At 42.3% G+C, this 21,088-nt stretch overlaps 1 protein-coding gene and 1 non-coding gene across 2 annotated transcripts in view; both read right to left on the bottom strand.

Annotated features, from left to right (window-relative positions):
* LOC139565005 (sodium channel protein type 4 subunit alpha B-like) overlaps positions 1–21,088 on the bottom strand; it is a 50,207-nt gene that overhangs the window by 7,865 nt on the left and 21,254 nt on the right. Inside the window, exons 7-18 of the mRNA XM_071384993.1 lie at positions 20,898–20,989; positions 20,211–20,507; positions 17,735–17,798; positions 17,409–17,550; positions 16,980–17,192; positions 16,472–16,696; positions 15,650–15,770; positions 14,950–15,188; positions 14,584–14,757; positions 9,981–10,337; positions 8,684–9,160; positions 322–448 (exon numbers count right to left, since the gene is read on the bottom strand). Coding sequence (XP_071241094.1) covers positions 322–448; positions 8,684–9,160; positions 9,981–10,337; positions 14,584–14,757; positions 14,950–15,188; positions 15,650–15,770; positions 16,472–16,696; positions 16,980–17,192; positions 17,409–17,550; positions 17,735–17,798; positions 20,211–20,507; positions 20,898–20,989 — 2,528 coding nt within the window. The remainder of the gene's footprint in view (positions 1–321; positions 449–8,683; positions 9,161–9,980; positions 10,338–14,583; positions 14,758–14,949; positions 15,189–15,649; positions 15,771–16,471; positions 16,697–16,979; positions 17,193–17,408; positions 17,551–17,734; positions 17,799–20,210; positions 20,508–20,897; positions 20,990–21,088) is intronic.
* LOC139565580 (U7 small nuclear RNA) lies at positions 5,831–5,885 on the bottom strand. The gene has a single exon (XR_011672946.1). It is a non-coding gene; the product is annotated as a U7 small nuclear RNA (small nuclear RNA).

Raw genomic sequence — 21,088 nt, 5'->3', positions numbered from 1 at the left:
CAAAACTTGAGACATCTGTGGCAAAACTGCACACTTTATAGTGTCCTTGTATTGTCCCCAGCACAAGGTGCACCTGTGTAATGACCATGCTGTTTAATCAGCTTCTTTATATGCCACACCTGTCAGGTGGATGGATTATCAACATTTGTGCACAACATTTTAGAGAAATACGTTTTTTTGTGCATATGGAACATTTCTGGGATCTTTTATTTCAGCTCATGAAACATGGGAACAACGCTGTACATGTTGCATTTATATTTTTGTTCAGTGTATATTGACTCCCATGGTAGCATCAAGCCTGTAAGTGGGAGATCCTCTTACTCTCGGTCCAGCAGTTCTCAGGGCTGGTGGGGTCTGCCTCTTCTTCCTCCTCTTCCTCCACTTCAGGGGGATTGTCCACTGTGCTGCATATTGAAGAGGCGTTGTCCGGTGCAATAGGTTTCTTTAACTGTAGTGGGAGAGACATCTGTATGAGATAATATGGGATATCCCATTTGTAGCTAATCTTACAGCAAAAAAAGACATCAAATGTGAACTATCGCATTTGTGAACTATCGCAAATGTGAACTAAGATACTATCGTATCTTGAAATCAGAGGTTAATCATGCCCACTGGGTTGGATTGAGACACATGTAATTCTATATCATCAACTTACTATGACCTTTATTTACTCACTGTTTTGAGCAGATTGTATAAAGATGCGTCTGCTGGGACACAGCACAAAATGATGTGGTTTAGTAAGACGAGTACTGATTTAAGTTACCTATGTGTCTATAACTCTTTTCCCAGTCACAGATTCATATGGTATCTCTCTTTCACATACAGTGCCGCTTGTCACGTTAGACTAATGAGTAAACACACTGTGGGAAAGAAGTAGGACATAGCAACTGTTGCCCTACAGTCTCTTCAAAGTTTGTAAACATGTCAGCTCCAAAGAGTTATTCAACCCCTGCACTGAAGGACATAAACTGTAATTCAATAATGTTATATGTTAACTGCGAGTTAATATGAAAAAAGACTGGCTTTGTTTATTTATACCGTGCGTCAATATGCACTGTCTGATAATTTGACAAGATGTAGTGTCTGTCTTATTGCATGTTTTGTTTATGTGATCAAACTAATTGTTTACCCTTTTATAATTTATTTACACCATATTCCGAGAAATGGGTCTCAGCTGGGGTAGCTAAAGCAGAGGTCAGAGTTGAAATGCCATGGGTTTAGCCGTAAGCGGAGCTGTCATGTGAAACATGTCATTTGATCCATTTTAGAGGCACGCCAAAGGTATGCATTACTCAATCGTTCAGGCTTCAGCTCCTGAATGAAACAAATGTTATATGACTTGGCCTGCTGAGGAACTGACAAAAGCATGCCCTGTATTTACAAGACACTAAAACAAATATACGAGGTATATATATATATATATCTATACCTCATACGTATATATATATATATATATATACCTCGTATAATTATATACAGTACCAGTCAAAAGTTTGGACACACCTACTCATTCAAGGGTTTTTCTTTATTTTTACTATTTTCTACATTGTAGAATTATAGTGAAGAAATCAAAACTATGAAATAACACAAATTGAATCAAATACATTTTACATTTGAGATTTTTTAAATTAGCCACCTTTTGCCTTGATGACAGCTTTGAACACTCTTGGCATTCTCTCAACCAACTTCATGAGGAATGCTTTTCCAACAGTCTTGAAGGAGTTCCCACATATGCTGAGCACTTGTTGGCTGCTTTTCCTTCACTCCGCGGTCCAACTCATCCCAAACCATCTCAATTGGATTGCGGTCGGGTGATTGAGGAGGCCAGGTCATCTGATGCAGCACTCCATCACTCTCCTTGGTCAAATAGCTCTTACACAGCCTGGAGGTGTGATTTGGGTCATTGTCCTGTTGAAAAACAAATGGTAGTCCCACTAAGCGCAAACCAGATGGTATGGCGTATCACTGCACAATGCTGTGGTAGCCATGCTGGTTAAGTGTGCCTTGAATTCTAAATAAATCACAGACAATGTCACCAGCAAAGCACCCCCACACCATCACACCTCCTCCTCCATGCTTGACGGTGGGAACCACACATGCGGAGATCATCCGTTCACCTACTCTGCGTCTCACACAGCGGTTAGAACCACAAATCTCCAATTTGGACTCCAGACCAAAGGACAAATTTCCACTGCTCGTGTTTCTTTGCCCCAGCAAGTCTCTTCTAATTATTGGTGTCCTTCAGTAGTGGTTTCTTTGCAACAATTTGACCGTGAAGGTCTGATTCACACAGTCTCCTCTGAACAGTTGATGTTGAGATGTGCCTGTTACTTGAACTCTGTGAAGCATTTATTTGGGCTGCAATCTTAGGTACAGTAAACTCTAATGAACTTATCCTCTGCAGCAGAGGTAACTCTTGGTCTTCAATTCCTGTGGCGGTCTTCATGAGAGCCAGTTTCATCAAAGCGCTTGATGGTTTTTGCAACTGCACTTGAAGAAACTTTCAAAGTTCTTGAAATGTTCCTTAGTGGCTGACCCTCATGTCTTAAAGTAATGATGGACTGTCATTTCTCTTTGCTTAAATCATATCACCTCCACCTTACATCATATCACCTCCACCTTACCGGCCACCCTCGACCCACTTCAGTTTGCATACTGCCCAAACAGGTCCACAGACTATGTAATCGCCATCACACTGCACACTGCCCTATCCTATCTGGACAAGAGGAATACCTATGTAAGAATGCTGTTCATTGACTATTTTTATTTTTTATTTTATTTTCACCTTTATTTAACCAGGTAGGCAAATTGAGAACACGTTCTCATTTACAATTGCGACCTGGCCAAGATAAAGCAAAGCAGTTCGACACATACAACAACACATAGTTACACATGGAGTAAAACAAACATACAGTCAATAATACAGTGAAAAATAAGTCTATATACAATGTGAGCAAGTGAGGTGAGATAAGGGAGGTGAAGGCAAACAAAATATATATATAAATAAATAAAAATATAAAAAGGCCATGGTGGCGAAGTAAATACAATATAGCAAGTAAAAAAACAAACAAACACTGGAATGGTTGGTTTGCAGTGGAAGAAAGTGTAAAGTAGAGATAGAAATGATGGGGTGCAAAGGAGCAAAATAAATAAATAAATACAGTAGGTAAAGAGGTAGTTGTTTGGGCTAAATTATAGATGGGCTATGTACAGGTGCAGTAATCTATGAGCTGCTCTGACAGCTGGTGCTTAAAGCTTGTGAGGGAGATAAGTGTTTCCAGTTTCAGAGATTTTTGTAGTTCGTTCCAGTCATTGGCAGCAGAGAACTGGAAGGAGAGGCGGCCAAAGGAAGAATTGGTTTTGGGGGTGACCAGAGAGATATACCTGCTGGAGCGCGTGCTACAGGTAGGTGCTGCTATGGTGACCAGCGAGCTGAGATAAGGGGGGACTTTACCTAGCAGGGTCTTGTAGATGACCTGGAGCCAGTGGGTTTGGCGACGAGTATGAAGCGAGGGCCAGCCAACGAGAGTGTACAGGTCGCAGTGGTGGGTAGTATATGGGGCTTTGGTGACAAAACGGATGGCACTGTGATAGCTATAGCTCAGCATTCAACACCATAGTACCCTCCAAGCTCATTATCAAGCTGGAGGGCCTGGGCCTCAACCCAACCCTGTGCAATTGGTTCCTGGACTTCCTGACGGGCCGCCCCCAGGTAGGAAACAACATCTCCACCTCGCTGACCCTCAACACTGGGGCCCCACAAGGGTGTGTTCTCAGCCCCCTCCTGTACTCCCTGTTCACCCACGACTGTGTGGCCATGCACGCCTCCAACTCAATCATCAAGTTTGCAGACGACACAACAGTAGTGGGCTTGATTACCAATAACAAGACAGCCTACAGGGAGGAGGTGAGGGCACTCGGAGTGTTGTGTCCTCAAAACAACCTCTCACTCAACGTCAACAAAACAAAGGAGAATGATCGTGGACTTCAGGAAATAGCAGAGAGAGCACACCCCTATCTACATCGAAGGGACAGCAGTGGAGATAGTGGAAAGTTCTAAGTTCCTCGGCGTTAACATCAACGACAAACTGAAATGGTCCACCCATACAGACAGTGTGGTGAAGAAGGCGCAACAGCGCCTCTTCAATTTCAGGAGGCTTAAGAAATGTGGCTTGTCACCCAAAACCCTGACTAACTTTTAGAGATCCACAATCGAGAGCATCCTGTCGGGCTGTATCACAGCCTGGTACGGCAACTGCTCTGCCCTCAACCACAAGGCTCTCCAGAGGGTGGTGCGGTCTGCACAACACATCACCGGGGCAAACGACACCTACAGCACCCAATGTCAGAGGAAGGCAAAAAAAGATAATCAAAGACAACTACCACCCGAGCCCCTGCCTGTTCACACCGCTTCCATCCATAAGGTGAGGTCAGTACAGGTGCATCAAAGCTGGGACCAAGAGACTGAAGAACAGCTGCTATCTCAAGGCCATCAGACTGCTAAACAGCTGCTAAACAACTCAGAGCGGCTGCTGCCTACATGGAGAACCAATCACTGGCCACGTTAACAAATGGATCACTAGTCACTTTAAACAACACCACTTTAAATAATGCCACTTTAATAATGTTTACATATCTTATATTACTCATATCATATGTATATACCATATTTTATACCATCTATTGCACCTTGCCTATGCCGTTCGGCTATCGCTCATCCATATATTTATATGTACATATTCTCATTCACCACTTTTAGATGTGTGTGTATTAGGTAGTTCTTGGGGAATTGTTAGAATACTTGTTAGATAGAACTGCACTGTCGGAACCAGAATCACAAGCATTAAGCTTCACTCGCATTAACATTTGCTAACAATGTGTATGTGACCAATAACATTTGATTTGATTTGTTCTTGCCATAATATGGACTTGGTATTTTACCAAATAGGGCTAACTTCTGTATACCACTGCTATCTTGTCACAACACAACTGATTGGTTTAAACGCATTAAGAAGGAAAGAAATTCTACAAATTAACTTTTAACAAGGCACACCTGTTAATTGAGAGAATGCCTGGTTGAGAGAATGCCAAAAGTGTGCAAAGCTGTCATCAAAGCTACTATGAAGAATCTCAAATCTCAAATATATTTTGATTTGTTCAACACTTTTTTGGTTACTACCATATGTGTTATTCTGCTATTCTACAATGTAGAAAAAAAGTAAAAATAAAGAAACCCTGGAATGAGTAGCTGTGTCCAAACTTTTGACTGGTACTGTATATAGAGCATAAATACATTTAGCTTTCATTGATTTTGATTTTGTACCCCGACACAGTAAGAGTATGAGTGGTGTGAAGTGTTTCCTTTAGGAGTGTGTGTGAGTATGCAGGTAGCTGTGTGTGTCAGGTTTGCTTAACATGCTGCGCTGGTCTTCTTTCCCACGCTCCGTCTTACAGTCACATGGTCTCTCCTCACTTTGCAACCAGACGATCAGAGATAGATAGATGTTCTGTGGCAGTGATCTTTATGAGCTTCTATCTGGGTCTAATGGTGCTGATCCCAGTAAATTGTTTTGCAGTCTTTACAGCAGTATTCACTGTAGTGTTTTTGTGGATCAAAGTCTGCTGAAACAATACAGTGAATACTGTGGTGTATACGGTTAACTATAGTTTAATTAATGTAGTTAAAGAAAACTGTAGTATATAGTATAGTAATTAATGTAGTGTTTTTGCGGGTTGTAGTATACTGTAGTATTTACCGTAGTGTTTTTGGTGACTGTAGTATACTGTAGTATTTACTGTTGTGTTTTACTTTTATCTTTAACATAGAAGTGAAGGCTTTCTCCTTGAGGAAACCTACTGGAGAAATACTAAAAGAGCAAATTTTCCATAACCTGTAGGAAGGTCGGTAGGACTGGGGTCTGAACGGATAGTTCAGAGCTTCTGCTCTATACTTGGCATGTAGGTTTCTCACTTGTCACAAATTGGGATATGGGGGAGGGGAATGGCCAGGGTAATTGCAAATTAAATACTGTAGTATTTACAATAGTCATGTTTTTGCGGACTGTACTGTTTTTGCAGACATTACTGGAGTATTTACTATTAGGGATGCACGGTATATCGGTGAACATATCAGAATCGGCCGATATTAGCTAAAAATGCCAACATCGGTATCGGCCGTTGTCTAGTTTAACGGCGATGTTAAAAACCTATGTCAAAGCTACCATGCATTCCTATATAACGTAGATACATGACGTAATAACGCCACATAAAATTTGGCGCTACACGTGCAACACAGCATTCCTAACCTAGCCCACACAATGTCTGCTGTGCGGATCGAGCAGTCAACAAGTCGACCAGTTATTTGAAAGAGTAAGAACGTTTCAGCGAGACAACTCAAAGGCGAAATCCATTAAAGCTAAGATAATGGAATTCCGTTCTCTGTCGTGGGTGATGTTGGCTTTCGCCGACTGGTCGAGCAGCGGGACTCAGTATCAAGTGCGCTATTTTTCAAATGTTACCCTACCAACCCTTACCCTACCGTTTCACAATAATAGAGTCACTGCTATTAGCTTCACGCCATACATACTATGGAATGACGTTTGGGTCTTGGCGTGTCCCAAAAACATACATTTAGCACTGTCAAAGCTGTACAAAAAAGTCTGCAAACAAGCAAACACCGGCCACGAACGATGTGTTTACAATACCGCGTTGGTAATAAAGCATCATTTGCTCGACCGCAACTTCTGGGGTAGCTAGCTTTAGCTTGGTAATTACCTAGCTAGCACCAATACAACCAGCCTGAAAACAATGACCAGTAGAAACTGCAGTCATTTTGATTATTCTCAGCAATGATTTAGGAATCTTTGTGAGTAAGTATTAGCTAGGTTGCCACTTGTTGTTCGCCTATTGAAATTGAACTTCAGTTCATGAAAATAAATCGCTAGCCAGCTACTTAACCCTGTTGCCCGAAGCTAACATTATAAGCAGCCAGCTAGCTTCATCTGGCTAGTGAGGCTCGACCAGACCGGGTTATGTGTTGTGAAGCTAGCCGCAATAATGATTAGGCAAAGTAGTGGAATTTGCGGTTTGCCTTCAAAATAAAAGAATGTCATTGACAGTGATGCAAATGAATACAAATAGTAGAATTATGCCATACTTTTATTTTGAAGGCTAATCGCAAAGTCCACTATTGTGGTTAATCCTTATTATGGCTAGCTTCATATAGATGGGTCCGACCACCATTAATCAAATAAGAACTGTCTTATAAATTAGGGTTATTTTAGATTATGACACCTAGATACTGAAACAGATGCCGTGTTATTTGACAAGTGAAATACTGTTATTTGACGTGTATCTTTTTTGACACGCAAAAACCCAAACGGCGTTCCATAGAAATCCTGGTTGAGAATGAAACGACTGAACAAATGAACAACGAAACAGCACAGCAAGTAAGTGAAAGAAATTGGTTTAACCCAAACGGCATTCCATAGAAATCCTGGTTGAGAATGAAACGACTGAACAAATGAACAACGAAACAGCACAGCAAGTAAGTGAAAGAAATTGGTTTTATGTATGTCCCCACTGGTAATGGTAATGGGGACATACGTAAATGCCCCAAAAATTTATTTTTGGTCATGTGGTGTGTGTGTGTGTGTGACCTTTATTTAACTAGGCAAGTCAGTTAAGAACAAATTCTTATTTACAATGACAGCCGGACGACGCTGGGCCAGTTGTGCGCCGCACTATAGGACTCCCAATCACAGCCGAATGTGAAATAGCCTGGATTCAAACCAGGGACTGTAGTGACGCCTCTTGCACTGAGATGCAGAGCCTTATACCGCTGAGTCCATGTGTGTGTGTTAACTATTTCACTGTACTAGAATGCTTAAAAGGCCGCACATTTTTTAAATATCGGTTATCGGTAATCGTTTTTTTTTGGCAAGGAAAATATTGGATTTCGGTATCAGCCAAAAATGTCATGTCAGTGCATCACTATTTACTATAGTATTTTTTGGTGGATAATATTGTAGTATTTACTATAGTATTCTACAGTATACAGTGCTACAACATTCTATAGTAAGTACTACACATGATTGAGGGATACTACAGTGTGTAGTACAGTATTCAACAGTATAATACATATTACTACATACTTCTATAGTAAGTACTGTAGTATTATATAGTAAACTGTAGGATTTTTTATGTGGGTAGTCTACCCTGCATGTCAGCAGCAGACAGAATTCTTTTGATTGTCACCGCAGAACAAAAATACTGTAGTTTGCTTAAGTGATTTGGCCATGACTATAAGAAACCAAAGACCTCATAAAATGTACCAAAAGGAAAATGCTCTTTATCTTATCAGTATTACAACAATACTGATACTGAATAGAATAATACTAGTACTAATATAATTGGCAATAGATAACAATATATGATGTGCATGTGCTTGTACATTGGTTATTTCTCTTGTCAGTCTGAAGCCTTAGTCTTGATAACTCTCTATATTGCTTGTAATGAACGCTCAAAATATAACCCACTGGGCACAGACATCAATTCAACATCTATTCCACGTTGGATCAACGTCATTTCATTGAACTGAAACAATGTCGATTCAACCAGTGTGTGCCCAGTGGGAACAGATGCCTGTGTCATGTTTAACTCATCCGTAATGCAAAGGTCTTACCTCAGTATCCTCTTTAGCGTTTCCATTTGCGCCTTCTCCTTCTTCCTCTTCAGAGCAGTCATCCTCGTCATCATCCGACTCCATTTTGGCAATAGGCACATCCAGGGTCAAATTGTAATTTGTAAGAAATCCACTTGGGTTAACGTCGTCTATCCAAACGTCCAGCATTTTAAGCTCTAAATCAGCCTTTGGGTTGTCACTGGAGTTTACATTTTTCAAAGCCAAGCTGTCCTTTGGGAGGCCGTCCACATCCCCGTTACTACCCCCATTACCGTCAGCCCCGTCTCCATCCTCCTTAGGCTGCTTCCCGATGATGATCCAGACCTGCTCGATGACGTAGGCCTTGGCCCAGTCGATGCCCCTGGTGATCCTGCTGGTGGCGATCTGCAGGTTGTTCATCTCCCCGTCCTCCTCTGGAGCCGCCAGGTTGTCACCGCTGAACGAGCTCAGCAGCAAGGCCAAGAAGAGGTTCAACACCTGGATGGATAGTTAGAACAACTGGATTTTAGCACATAGTATTTGTTATTATTGTCCCCCTATGCTCTTGAACCAGGCTAGTGAAATTATTATTGACTAAATTCTTTTCTGGTTAATATTGTCAAAAGTTTTCTAAAACGTTTTCCAGAGGTCAGTTCGACAGTAACCGTGTAACTTTACCTCTCAATAGTATCTAACAGTGGTATTGGACTGACCTCAAACGCCTGTTACATCATCAGTAGACTTAAGGCTGCCCCCTCCATGATTCCTGTAAGCCCTCTGCTATTTTCTCTATGCCACCTGCCCCAGTGGATCCCCAAACACCCCAAGGTCAGAACTGCTGGCGAATATCATGGAGCTAATAATAGCCCCTCCATTGAGTGAATGGTGTGTATCCTATCCGATGCCCCTGTTAGTCTATGGTATTCTCCTGGGAGTTTAGACAGAAAGCCCTGTTTGTCTTTGGCACATCGTTTGTTGTCAGGCTTTCGCTACCTCAACTGACATAGCTATTTCCTCTCTTTGTCCTATGAATAACCAAAGGAGGAAACACAAACAGTTTCGTTTACAGTGAAGCACCGCCTGGTATCCATCAAAAGAATGGCGCTGGCGTAATCTACTCATTATCTAACAGCAACATAAGAGCTGCATCTGTGGGTATGTGCACTGTATGCATGGAGCACTCCACACGAACACTCTCCCTGATCTCTCGTTGTATGTATATTACACCTTTTGAGAAATCCATGAATTAACTAAACACCAAAATAGTTCAATGCCCACCCTCCAGTGCGCACATCCCATGGTTCAATGCATCACTCACCACTAGGTTACCGATGACCATGACCATCATGAAGACGACGAGACACATGCCCTGTCCGGCCACCTCCATGCACTCCCACATGGTCTCGATCCACTCTCCGCACAGCACCCGGAAGATGATGAGAAAAGCGTGAAAGAAGTCATGCATGTGCCAGCGGGGCAGCTCGCAGTCCAAGGAGATCTTGCAGACACACTCTTTGTAGTTCTTGCCGAAGAGCTGCATGCCCACCACGGCGAAGATGAAGACGATGATGGCCAGGACCAGGGTGAGGTTACCCAGTGCGCCCACTGAATTACCGATGATCTTGATTAGCATGTTGAGTGTGGGCCAGGATTTGGCCAGCTTGAAAACACGCATCTGCCCCCAAAACAATCAGACACATTATTAGGTTACATAGGGCTGGTTTCCCGTAAACTTGATTTTCCATTGAGCTGTGTCCAGAAAACTGGCCAATAATTATGTTTGTTGAGTTAGTATCACTTTACTTGTGCCTAATGTGATGTTAATCTTGTATAGGGTTGCAAAGGGAGGGCATATTACTGGTCACTTTTAAAGTTTACCAGTAAAGTACCAAAATTTTTGTAACTTTCTAGTTTACATTTTTTTTAAATCACATGACATCTAGTGATCTTTTTGGCTACTTCAGATTATCACAGGTGTCTGGAATTATCTATGGCCCTCTGTGTGGCTTTATCACATGTCAACTATTTACTGAACAAAGATATAAACTCAACATGTAGTGCTGGTCCCATGTTTCATAAGATGATATAAAAGGTCCCAGAAATGTTCCATATGCACAAACAGCTTATTTCTCTCAGATTTTGTGCACAAACTTCTTTACATTCCTTTTAGAGAGCGTTACTCCTTTGCCAAGATAATCCATCCACCTGGCAGGTGTGGCATATCAAGAAGCTGATTAAACAGCACGATCATTACACAGGTGCACCTTGTGCTGAGGACAATAAAAAGCCACTCTAAAATGTGCAGTTCTGTCACACAACACAACGTCACAGATGTCTCAAGTTTTGACGGAGCACGCAATTGGCATGCTGACTGCAGGAAAGTCCACCAGAGCTGTTTTTCTCTACTATAAACCACCTCCGATGTCGTTTTAGAGAATTTGTCAGTACGTCCAACCAGCCTCACAACCGCAGACCACGTGTAACCATGCCAGCCCAGGACCTCAACATCCGGCTTCTTCTTCTGTGAGATGGTCTGAGACCAGCCACCCGGAGAGCTGATGAAACTGAGGAGTATTTCTGTCTGTAATATAGCCCTTTTGTGGGGAAAAAGTATTTCTGATTGGCTGGGCCTGGCTTCCCAGTGGGTGGGCCTATGCCCTCCCAGGCCCACCCATGGCTGCGCCCCTGCCCAGTCAATGTTAAATCTATAGATTAGGGCCTAATTCATTTATTTAAATTGGCTGATTTCCTTATATGAACTGTAATTCAGTAAAATCGTTGAAATTGTTCCATGTTGCATTTATATATATCTCTATATATTTTTTTACAGAATATTTAAAACATGCAATATACCTGCAGTGAAGCCGCTCAACAACTACATTACATTAGTAATCTAACAGACTCACATCCAGAGCGACACACAGAAGCAACCAGGGTCAACGCTCTGCTCAAGGGCACGTCGACAGAACTCCCAAAAGATCAAAAACAGGGACCCGAACCAGCAATCCATCAGCCACCAGCCCAAGCTCCCAACCGCCAGGTCACCAGCCCATTTATATATGTTTTGGTATATATAAAATAACACATAAGATGCTTTTATTATTAAAAAAATTATGACAAAGCTGCAAAACATTATCCTGAATATAAACCATCAACTTAGTGAATGCAATTGGTGTTTGATATGAGGGTTTCCGCATGACATATGTTTACAAAAGATTTTCACACCTATTTATTTGACTATGTCAATACATAGTGTTTTACTACGTCTTTATTGTAAATGTTGTAGCGTCAAACTGATGGCAGTTGTGAAAAAAAGTCAATAGTTGGAAGAGAGTTGCTGAGTTGATAAAAAATAATGCCATTGTTTATTAGACGCTTCTTTTATTAATTGGGCTATTTTCTATTCAACCATGTAGTCTATCTACTAGAAATTCATGGACAGTATGGACACAGATATACAAAATTAGTAATATGAATACATAATATACATGCTATTCAAGTATAAATGACCAAAGTTACCACAGATTGCCATAGATGACCTGCTAATTACCCAAATTACAGAAGATTCCGGTAACTTTCGTCAATTAAAAATAAAGGAGAGCCGCACACTCTAGGAGCTCAGATGCAAAAATGTAATTACCAACGTTTCGACAGCCAAGCTGTCTTCATCAGGGTATAATCAAACACTGCGGGATGACTCGTTTATATAGTGTCAAAAGACACACAAGTGTCTGTAATCATGGCCAAGAGTGGCCTAATATCATTGGTTAATTCTCAAATATTAAAATGGCATACAAAGAGCAGCATACAAAAAACAAATGGATAGCATACGATCATAGATTCATTTTAGACTACACAAGCTTACAAACAATTACAATGGCAAAGTCACAATAATCACAAGAATGGCTTCAGGTCAAAGTCTACGTTGAGACCAAAGGGAGCAAGGGTCTTTAAATTAAAGATCCAGGCAGCCTCTCGTTTTAACAATAAATTATCAAGGTCACCTCCTCTCCTAGGGAGGGTTACATGTTCGATGCCAATATAACGCAGAGACGAAATCGAGTGGCCTGCCTCCAAAAAGTGGGCCGCAACTGGGTAATTCAAGTTTTTGCACCTGATGGTGCTACGATGCTCTGAGATACGTACTTTTAATTCGCGCTTTGTTTTACCCACATCATTTTTACCACAAGGACAAGTTATAAGATAAATAACTGCCTTAGTGGAGCACGTAATAACACCTTTGATGGGGATCGATTTCCCTGTTTGTGGGTGTTTGAAGGATCAGCATTTATAAGTGCCATTGCATTGAGCAAAGCCATTACACTTGTAATTTCCATCCAGTAGGGGCGCAAATAGACGTTGTTCGGGAATATCTTGAGGTGGTAAATCAGAGTGTACCAATTGGTCTCTGAGATTTCTGCCCCACGAAAATACGACCAAGGGAAGGTCCGAAAACACATTACCGAGACTATCATCGGATTTTAGAATGTGCCAATGTTTGTGAACGATTCCCTTAATCTGTTCAGAGCGCTTTGAATAGCGGGTAGTTAGAATGCAAGAATGCGTCTTTTTGCGAGACTGCCCTTGAAAAAGGTCATGTCTCGTTTTGTTTTGAATTTTCTCAATGGCAATATTAATCTGATCATTTTTGTACCCCCTCTCCTTGAACTTTCTTTGCGTCTCAGCCATATTTCTGTCGAAATCTGATAGTTTTTTGCAAATTCTTTTGATTCGAAATAATTGACTGTAAGGCAAACTGTTTTTCAAGGGAAATGGGTGACAACTATCAGCCCTCAACAAACTGTTACGATCAGTAGGTTTCCTGTAAAGATCAGTGTATAGAACATTATCTTCACACAAGATCAGAAGATCAAGAAAACCGATTTGACGTGTATCAGATTGCATAGTAAATCTCAAATGTTCAGAACAGGAGTTAAGAAAAGCATGGAATGCCTGGAGCTGTTTTGCATCACCCCTACATAGAACAAAAATATCATCAATATACCGTTTCCAAATAATGATGTTAGGCAAGAAAACATTTTTGAGAGGATTGAAAATAGACTGTAACCCACAAATCGATCCCAATCAAAGGTGTTATTACGTGCTCCACTAAGGCAGTTATTTATCTTATAACTGTGGGTAAAACAAAGCGCGAATTAAAAGTACGTATCTCAGAGCATCGGAGCACCATTAGGTGCAAAAACTTGAATTACCCAGTTGCGGCTCACTTTTTGGAGGCAGGCCACTTGATTTCGTCTCTGCGTTATATTGGCATCAAACATGTCACCCTCCCTAGGAGAGGGGGAGACCTTGATAATTTATTGTTAAAACGAGAGGCTGCCTGGATCTTTAACTTAAAGACCCTTGCTCCCTTCGGTCTCAACGTAGACTTTGATCTGAAGCCATTCTTGTGATTATTGTGACTTTGCCATTGTAATTGTTTGTAAGCTTGTGTAGACTAAAATGAATCTATGATCGTATGCTATCCATTTGATTTTTGTATGCTGCTCTTTGTATGCCATTTTTATATTTGAGAATTAACCAATGATATTAGGCCACTCTTTATAGGCCATGATTACAGACACCTGTGTGTCTTTTGACACTATATAAACGAGTCATCCCGCAGTGTCTGTGATTATACCCCGATGAAGACAGCTTGGCTGTCGAAACGTTGGTAATTACATTTTTGTATCTGAGCTCCTAGAGTGTGCGGCTCTCCTTTATTTTTAAGTTTTCTACTCCGCTAGCCAGCACCTCGCCTAAAAATGGTGTGCGTTTCTTTTTCTTCTAGATAACTTTGGTAAATTACCCAGTACTCTTGCAACTATTTTATGAAAATGCTTTGATCTATCGGGATCCATTCTCACTGCACAGTTACACTGAGAGAGTGTGTTCTAAACTCTGGGTGGAGTTACTCTCACCAGACGGAAGGAACGGAGCACGGACAGACCCTCGACGTTGGCCAGCCCCAGCTCCACCAGGCTCATTGTCACAATGATGCTGTCGAAGATGTTCCACCCGACCTGGAAGTAGTAGTACGGATCCATGGCGAAGAGCTTCAGCACCATCTCTGCTGTGAAGATTCCTGTGAAGACCTGTACAAGAGTTGAGAGAGGGGAGGGCCTAGTGAATTATATTGAAACCTGTGCCATGTGTAGATATGCAGATTCTGCACTGTAAACCTGCATTTTCAACATTATCATTTTGAGAGAGAGATTTCTGAGGTATCCTTATCATGGCTTCAGAAGAGGTGAAGTGGAAGAGCATCATTAAGGAAGGTAACTCACCAAGTTCCCCACACTCAGCACTTCTTCAAACTCTGGTGTCATGGGGTAGTGCTCCATGGCCATGAACATGGTGTTGAGCACAATGCAGATGGTGATACCCAAGTCCACGAATGGGTCCATCACTATGAAGTACATCCACTTCTTGAAAGTCACCCAGGGCACACAGCAGTTCCATTTCAGGAATATGTCTGAACACTTGTACCAGCAAGGCGGACAAGGTCTCAGTTCCTCCTCCAAATCTGTTGGAATGAGGGTAAAGGAGGAGGTTGTTAGTTATTTTGTACACAACCCTTTCACGATAAGGAGTTTTTATGGGTTCATGATTTGTTTTCAACCTTTATTTAATGGTTGCAGCACCTAAAGTTCAAAAATATTATTAAAGTCTATGTAGGTCTTGAAAAGTATTACTTATCTTGAGCACCTAAAGTTAAAACGTGTAAGGTCTTGGGTTGTAGGTCTTATAGCAGAAGAAGCTGACACAATGCGCCATCAGTGCATTAGATGGGAAACTTTGATGATGAAACTCTGCATAACTCACAAAATAATATAAAAGAAGCCCTTGCTCTACTACAGTAGCCATATGGAACACAGGTATTGGTGGATATCACAGTCCTATACATCACATTCCAGTCCCACACGAGGATTCCTTAGGACATTTCATTTCTCGTTATACAGATCCATTGCGATTTCTGACAATTACCGTCCATGGCATCTTGGCTGTAAACACTGGATGAACTGGGTGTCTTCCTCTGCAGGCCTACTACTTCCAGCTGGTCCTCGCTCCCCTTGGGATCACTGGCCCTCTTCAACACAACAGCAGACTGTAGAACAAAGAGAAACAAGACACACTTAACCATCAGGCGCATAGCAACACACTTCAAAAATATATCTATATTTTACGCCCTTTTTTTCTCCCCAAAATCGATCTTGTCTCATCGCTGCAACTCCTCGACGGTCTCGGGAGACGAAAGTCGTGTCATGCATCCTCCGAAACATGACCCGCCAAACCACGCTTCTTAATAACACTCGCCCACTTAACCCGGGAAGGCAGCCGCACCAATGTGTCGGAGGAAACACCATTCGCCTGATGACCGAGGTCAGCTTGCAGGCGCCCGGCCCGCCCCAAGGAGTCGTTAGAGCGCAATGAGCCAAGAAAGCCCCCCCGGGCCAAACCCTCCCCTAACCCGGACGACGATGGGCCAATTGTGCGCCGCCCTATGGGACTCCCGATCACGGCCGGTTGTGATACAGTCCGGGATCGAACACGGTACAGTGCCTTAGACACTGCTGCGCCACTCGGGAGGCCAGTAACCCATTTCTTCAGCCTAACCAAACCAAGCTGTACTGAGTTAGTTATGCATTCATTGGTTATGCATTCATCATTGTTCCTAAAACCGTCCTGAAAAGGAAAATGTGAATAAACAATATCCGAGCCAGCACAGTTTGGTTCAGGTCGGCACATTAGTGTGAAAAAGGTCATAACATCAAGAGCACAGCAACCCATCTGAGCCATGCAGCTCACCTCCTGGTCTGCCAGGACCTTGTTGGCGTTGGGACTGATCACGAGGCCTCCGTTGGAGTCCTTTATAGCCTCGCTATAAAGGCTGGAGGACGTACACGCCTCATCATCAGCAACCTCTTGATCTGCCTTTTCACCTTTCTCTTTCTTAGACATTCTACTGGACAGTGACGTCTGACTGCCAGCAACTTCAGCGTGTTCATGGTGTTCATGATGCCTGTCATGTCTCTGTCAGTCAAATAATCAGTCAATCATTGACCAGAATCAAACAAACCAAGGACAAGAACGACCAACATGAGCAATAATCTGCAAATGAACACTAGGTATTTTGTGTATTCATCAAGTTCGTTAGATATTTGAATCTAGAGTTGAATCGACTAACGAAATCTTACTCTATCAACCATCATCAGATCAAAGAGTGCAATTTATTGTTAGTTGATTGGATTTATATACAGGGCCTTTTCTTCCCGGATGCTCAAAGCACTTTGCATACATAGTAAGTTGATCACACCTCTTTGACCTCCGCTTCTCTCCGTTCCTTCAGCTGCACCATGATCATGGCGTACTCCTCCTCCTTCTCCTTGGCCTCGGCCATGGTGGCCTCGTTCTGCTCCGCATATGCCATGGCCACCACAGCCAGGATCAGGTTGATCAGGTAGAACGAGCCCAGGAAGATCACCACCACAAAGAAAATCATGTATGTTTTCCCTGCTGAGCGAAGAGTCTATGGGTAAGGGGAGGGGGGGAAACGGCCAGTTAAATCACCATGAAACCGAGCGAGTACTCTTTCTGTATCAATATCCCTGATGACACATAAGATTGCAACCTCTCAAATTCAATCCTGGTCTACCGGCTGATGTTACAGATGTACATTTCAGGAAATGTCAGAAGCAAATACATCTCTATGTCGTTGCCATCGAAGCACATGATGTATACGCACCAGCTGGAATAGATTTTCCCAGAAGTCCTGTGTCATAAGCCGAAATAGGGCAAGGTAGGCCCATCCAAAACTGTCGTAGCTTGTGTATCCATAGTTGGGATTCCCTCCGGCCTTCATACACGTGTATCCTTCAGGGCAATTTCTGTCAAAATGCCAATGAAAGTGGCACAACAACTTGAACGGGACTTATGATCTTCAGCATTCAAAGATATGTTATATTTGAATTACGTTGAAATACTTTGCACCATATATTGCATTATCAACAGAGACAAGGCAAGATTATAAAGCTACCCATATGCTCAACTCTGATATCCCCAAAAACCTACCCAGCATCAGAAGCGTTTCCACAAAGAAGAGGGTCTAACATTCCAGGAAGGAAGTAATGGTTCACTGGAGGAAAACAGAGAAGGGACCCCCATTAGAAAGTGTACCAAGTTGATATACAGTGCATTCGGAAAGTATTCAGCCTCTTTGACTTTTTCCACGTTTTGTTACCTTACAGCCTTATTCTAAAATTGTTTTTTTCCCTCATCAATCTACACACAATATCCCATAACGACAAAGCAAAAACAGGTTATTAGATTTTTTTGGCAAAAAAAAAAAAAAAAAAAGATATCACATTTACATAAGTATTCAGACCCTTTACTTTGTTGAAGCCCCTTTACCAGCAAGCACAGCCCTGAGTCTACTTGGGTATGACGCTACAAGCTTGGCACACCTGTATTTGGGGAGTTTCTCCCATTCTTCTCTGCAGATCCTCTCAAGCTCTGTCAGGTTGGATGGGCAGCGTTAATGCACAGCTATTTTCAGGTCTCTCCAGAGATGTTCGATCGGGTTCAAGTCCGGGCTCTGGCTGGGCCACTCAAGGACATTCAGAGACTAGTCCCGAAGCCACTCCTGCGTTGTCTTGGCTGTGTGCTTAGGGTCGTTGTCCTGTTGGAAGGTAAACATTCGCCCCAGTCTGAGGTTCTGAGCACTCTGGAGCAGGTTTTCATCAAGGATCTCTCTGTACTTTGCTCAGTTCATCTTCGCCTCGATTCTGACTAGTCTCCCAGTCCCTGCCGCTGAAAAACACCCCCACAGCATGATGCTGCCACCCCCATGCTTCACCGTAGGGATGGTGCCAAGTTTCCTCCAGACATGACGCTTGCCATTCAGGCCAAAGAGTTTAATCTTGGTTTCATCAGACCAGAGAATCTTGTTTCTCATGGTCTGACAGTCTTTAGGTGCCCTTTGGCAAACTCCAAGCGGGCTGTCATGTGTCTTCTACTGAGGAGTGGCTTCCGTCTGGCTACTCTAGCATAAAGGCCTGATTGGTGGAGTGCTACAGAGCTGGTTGTACTTCTTGAAGGTTCTCCCATCTCCACATAGGAACTATGGAACTCTGTCAGAGTGATCATCGGGTTCTGGTCACCTCCCTGACCAAAGCTCTTCTCCCCCGATTGCTCAGTTTAGCCGGGCGGCCAGCTCTAGCAAGAGTCTTGGTGATTCCAAACTTCTTCCATTTAAAAATGATGAAGGCCACTGTGTTCTTGGGGACCTTCAATACTGCATAAAGGTTTTGGTGCCCTACACCTGTGCCTCGACACAATCCTGTCTCGGAGCTCTACGGACAATTCCTTCGACCTCATGGCTTGTTTTTTGCTCTAACATGCACTGTCAACTGTGGGACCTTATATAGACAGGTGTGTACCTTTCCAAATCATGTAATCATGTAATCAAATCATCAGAGCAGCTCACAGATCACTGCACCTGTACATAGCCCATCTGTAAATAGCCCATCCAACTACCTCATCCCCATACTGTATTTATTTATTTATCTTGCTCCTTTGCACCCCAGTATCTCTACTTGCACATTCATCTTCTGCACATCTACTATTCCAGTGTTTAATTGCTATATTGTAATTACTTCGCCACCATGGCCTATTTATTGCCTTACCTCCCTTATCCTACCTCATTTGCTCACACTGTATATAGACTTTTTCAACTGTATTATTGACTATATGTTTGTTTATTCCATGTGTAACTCTGTGTTGTTGTATGTGTCGAACTGCTTTGCTTTATCTTGGTCGCAGTTGTAAATGAGAACTTGTTCTCAACTAGCCTACCTGGTTAAATAAAAAAATTATAAAATGTCAAATCAATTGAATTTACCACAGGTGGACTCCAATCAAGTTGTATAAACTTCTCAAGGATGATAAATGGAAACAGGATGAGCTCAATTTCGAATTTCATAGCAAAGGGTCTGAATACTTATGTAAATAAGGTAATTCAGTTTTTAAAATGTATTCTAAAAACCTGTTTTCGCTTTGTCATTATGGGGTATCGTGTGTAGATTGCTGAATAAGGCTGTAAAGTAACATTACGAAATGTGGGAAAAGTCAAGCGGTCTGAATACTTTCCAAAGGCACTGTACATAATATCATATAGTACTGTGACAAAATCCCAACGAATATATAGTTGACGGTTCAGTAAGTCATTATCAATTCCCTGAATCAATGTGCCATCAAAAGCCTGTCACTACCTTAATCCTTGATGTATGCATTACCCACGTGCTGTTGCCCCGCTCTGTGTCATTATTGCCCACAGTTTCACTGAAGCATGCATTGTTTTCTATTTCTTATTCAAATGTGTATACTTCTTATAGAAATGTATATACCTATACAGATGTCTATACCTTATTTAAAACTATCATACAGTAAGTGCCATGACACAGTCCCAATTAACGTAATACAATGGTTCATTGGGCCATTATCAACTCCGCTTCCACACGTCAATGTGCCATCAAAAGCCTGTCAATACCTTTATCGTCGATGTACGCCTTGAAGTCCCACGTGCTGTTGCTGCTGTTTGTGCCACTGTAGCCCATGACGTCATTAAAACCATCGGTGTCGTTGAAGGCCACAGTGATGTTGTCCATGTCGGTAGAGTTCAAACGCCATTCCACAGGGGGCCAGTAAACACACTTCTGCTTCAGGTTTCCCATGAACAGTTGAAGGCCGACCAGAGCGAACACAGCCAGGCAGAACACTGTCAGGATCATCACATCAGCCAGCTTCTTCACCGACTGGATCAAAGCGCCCACAATGGTTTTCAGACCTTAAAATACCCCCCCCCAAAAAAAAAAGCATTCAAATCATCCGTGACCTGAAAACGATTTGCCGAAGAACGAAAAACATAACGTTGAGAATATTTGATTGTGCTTGATATCCTTGTTCTCCGCATGGCGTCATTAATAACCCATTTTGTGTTGTGTAGCTTGCAGAGCATTGTACTTATAATATAATAACAGATGCAATTTAGCAGATGCCTTTTTTCAAGGTGACTTACAATACAGTGCGGGAATACAACCCAAAACAACCTGAGGGTTGCTAGCACCACTCACTTACCGACTGAGGTACACATGACCCAAAGCAGGTGTTCAAAAGCAAGTGGTGCAGTAAACAAACACACCCCGGTGGGATTTGGACCTTCTTATGTGACACGTACCGGGAATTACAGTGATTGTTTTAAGGGCTCGGAGCACACGGAACGTCCTGAGGGCAGACACGTTGCCCAGGTCAACGAACTCTGTGAGGTACCTGCGCGAGCACAAAACATGACAACACAACCACACATTAGAATAGAGGAGTTGACAGTTGATGTGTCAGTTGAACCAAAATCTCTTCCGTTTCATGGAC

The sequence above is a fragment of the Salvelinus alpinus genome, chromosome 36, assembly GCF_045679555.1.
Source record: "Salvelinus alpinus chromosome 36, SLU_Salpinus.1, whole genome shotgun sequence".
Classification (NCBI taxonomy): Eukaryota; Metazoa; Chordata; class Actinopteri; order Salmoniformes; family Salmonidae; genus Salvelinus; species Salvelinus alpinus.
Note: the sequence above shows the minus strand (reverse complement) of the source record. Positions and strands in the feature narration are given on the sequence as shown.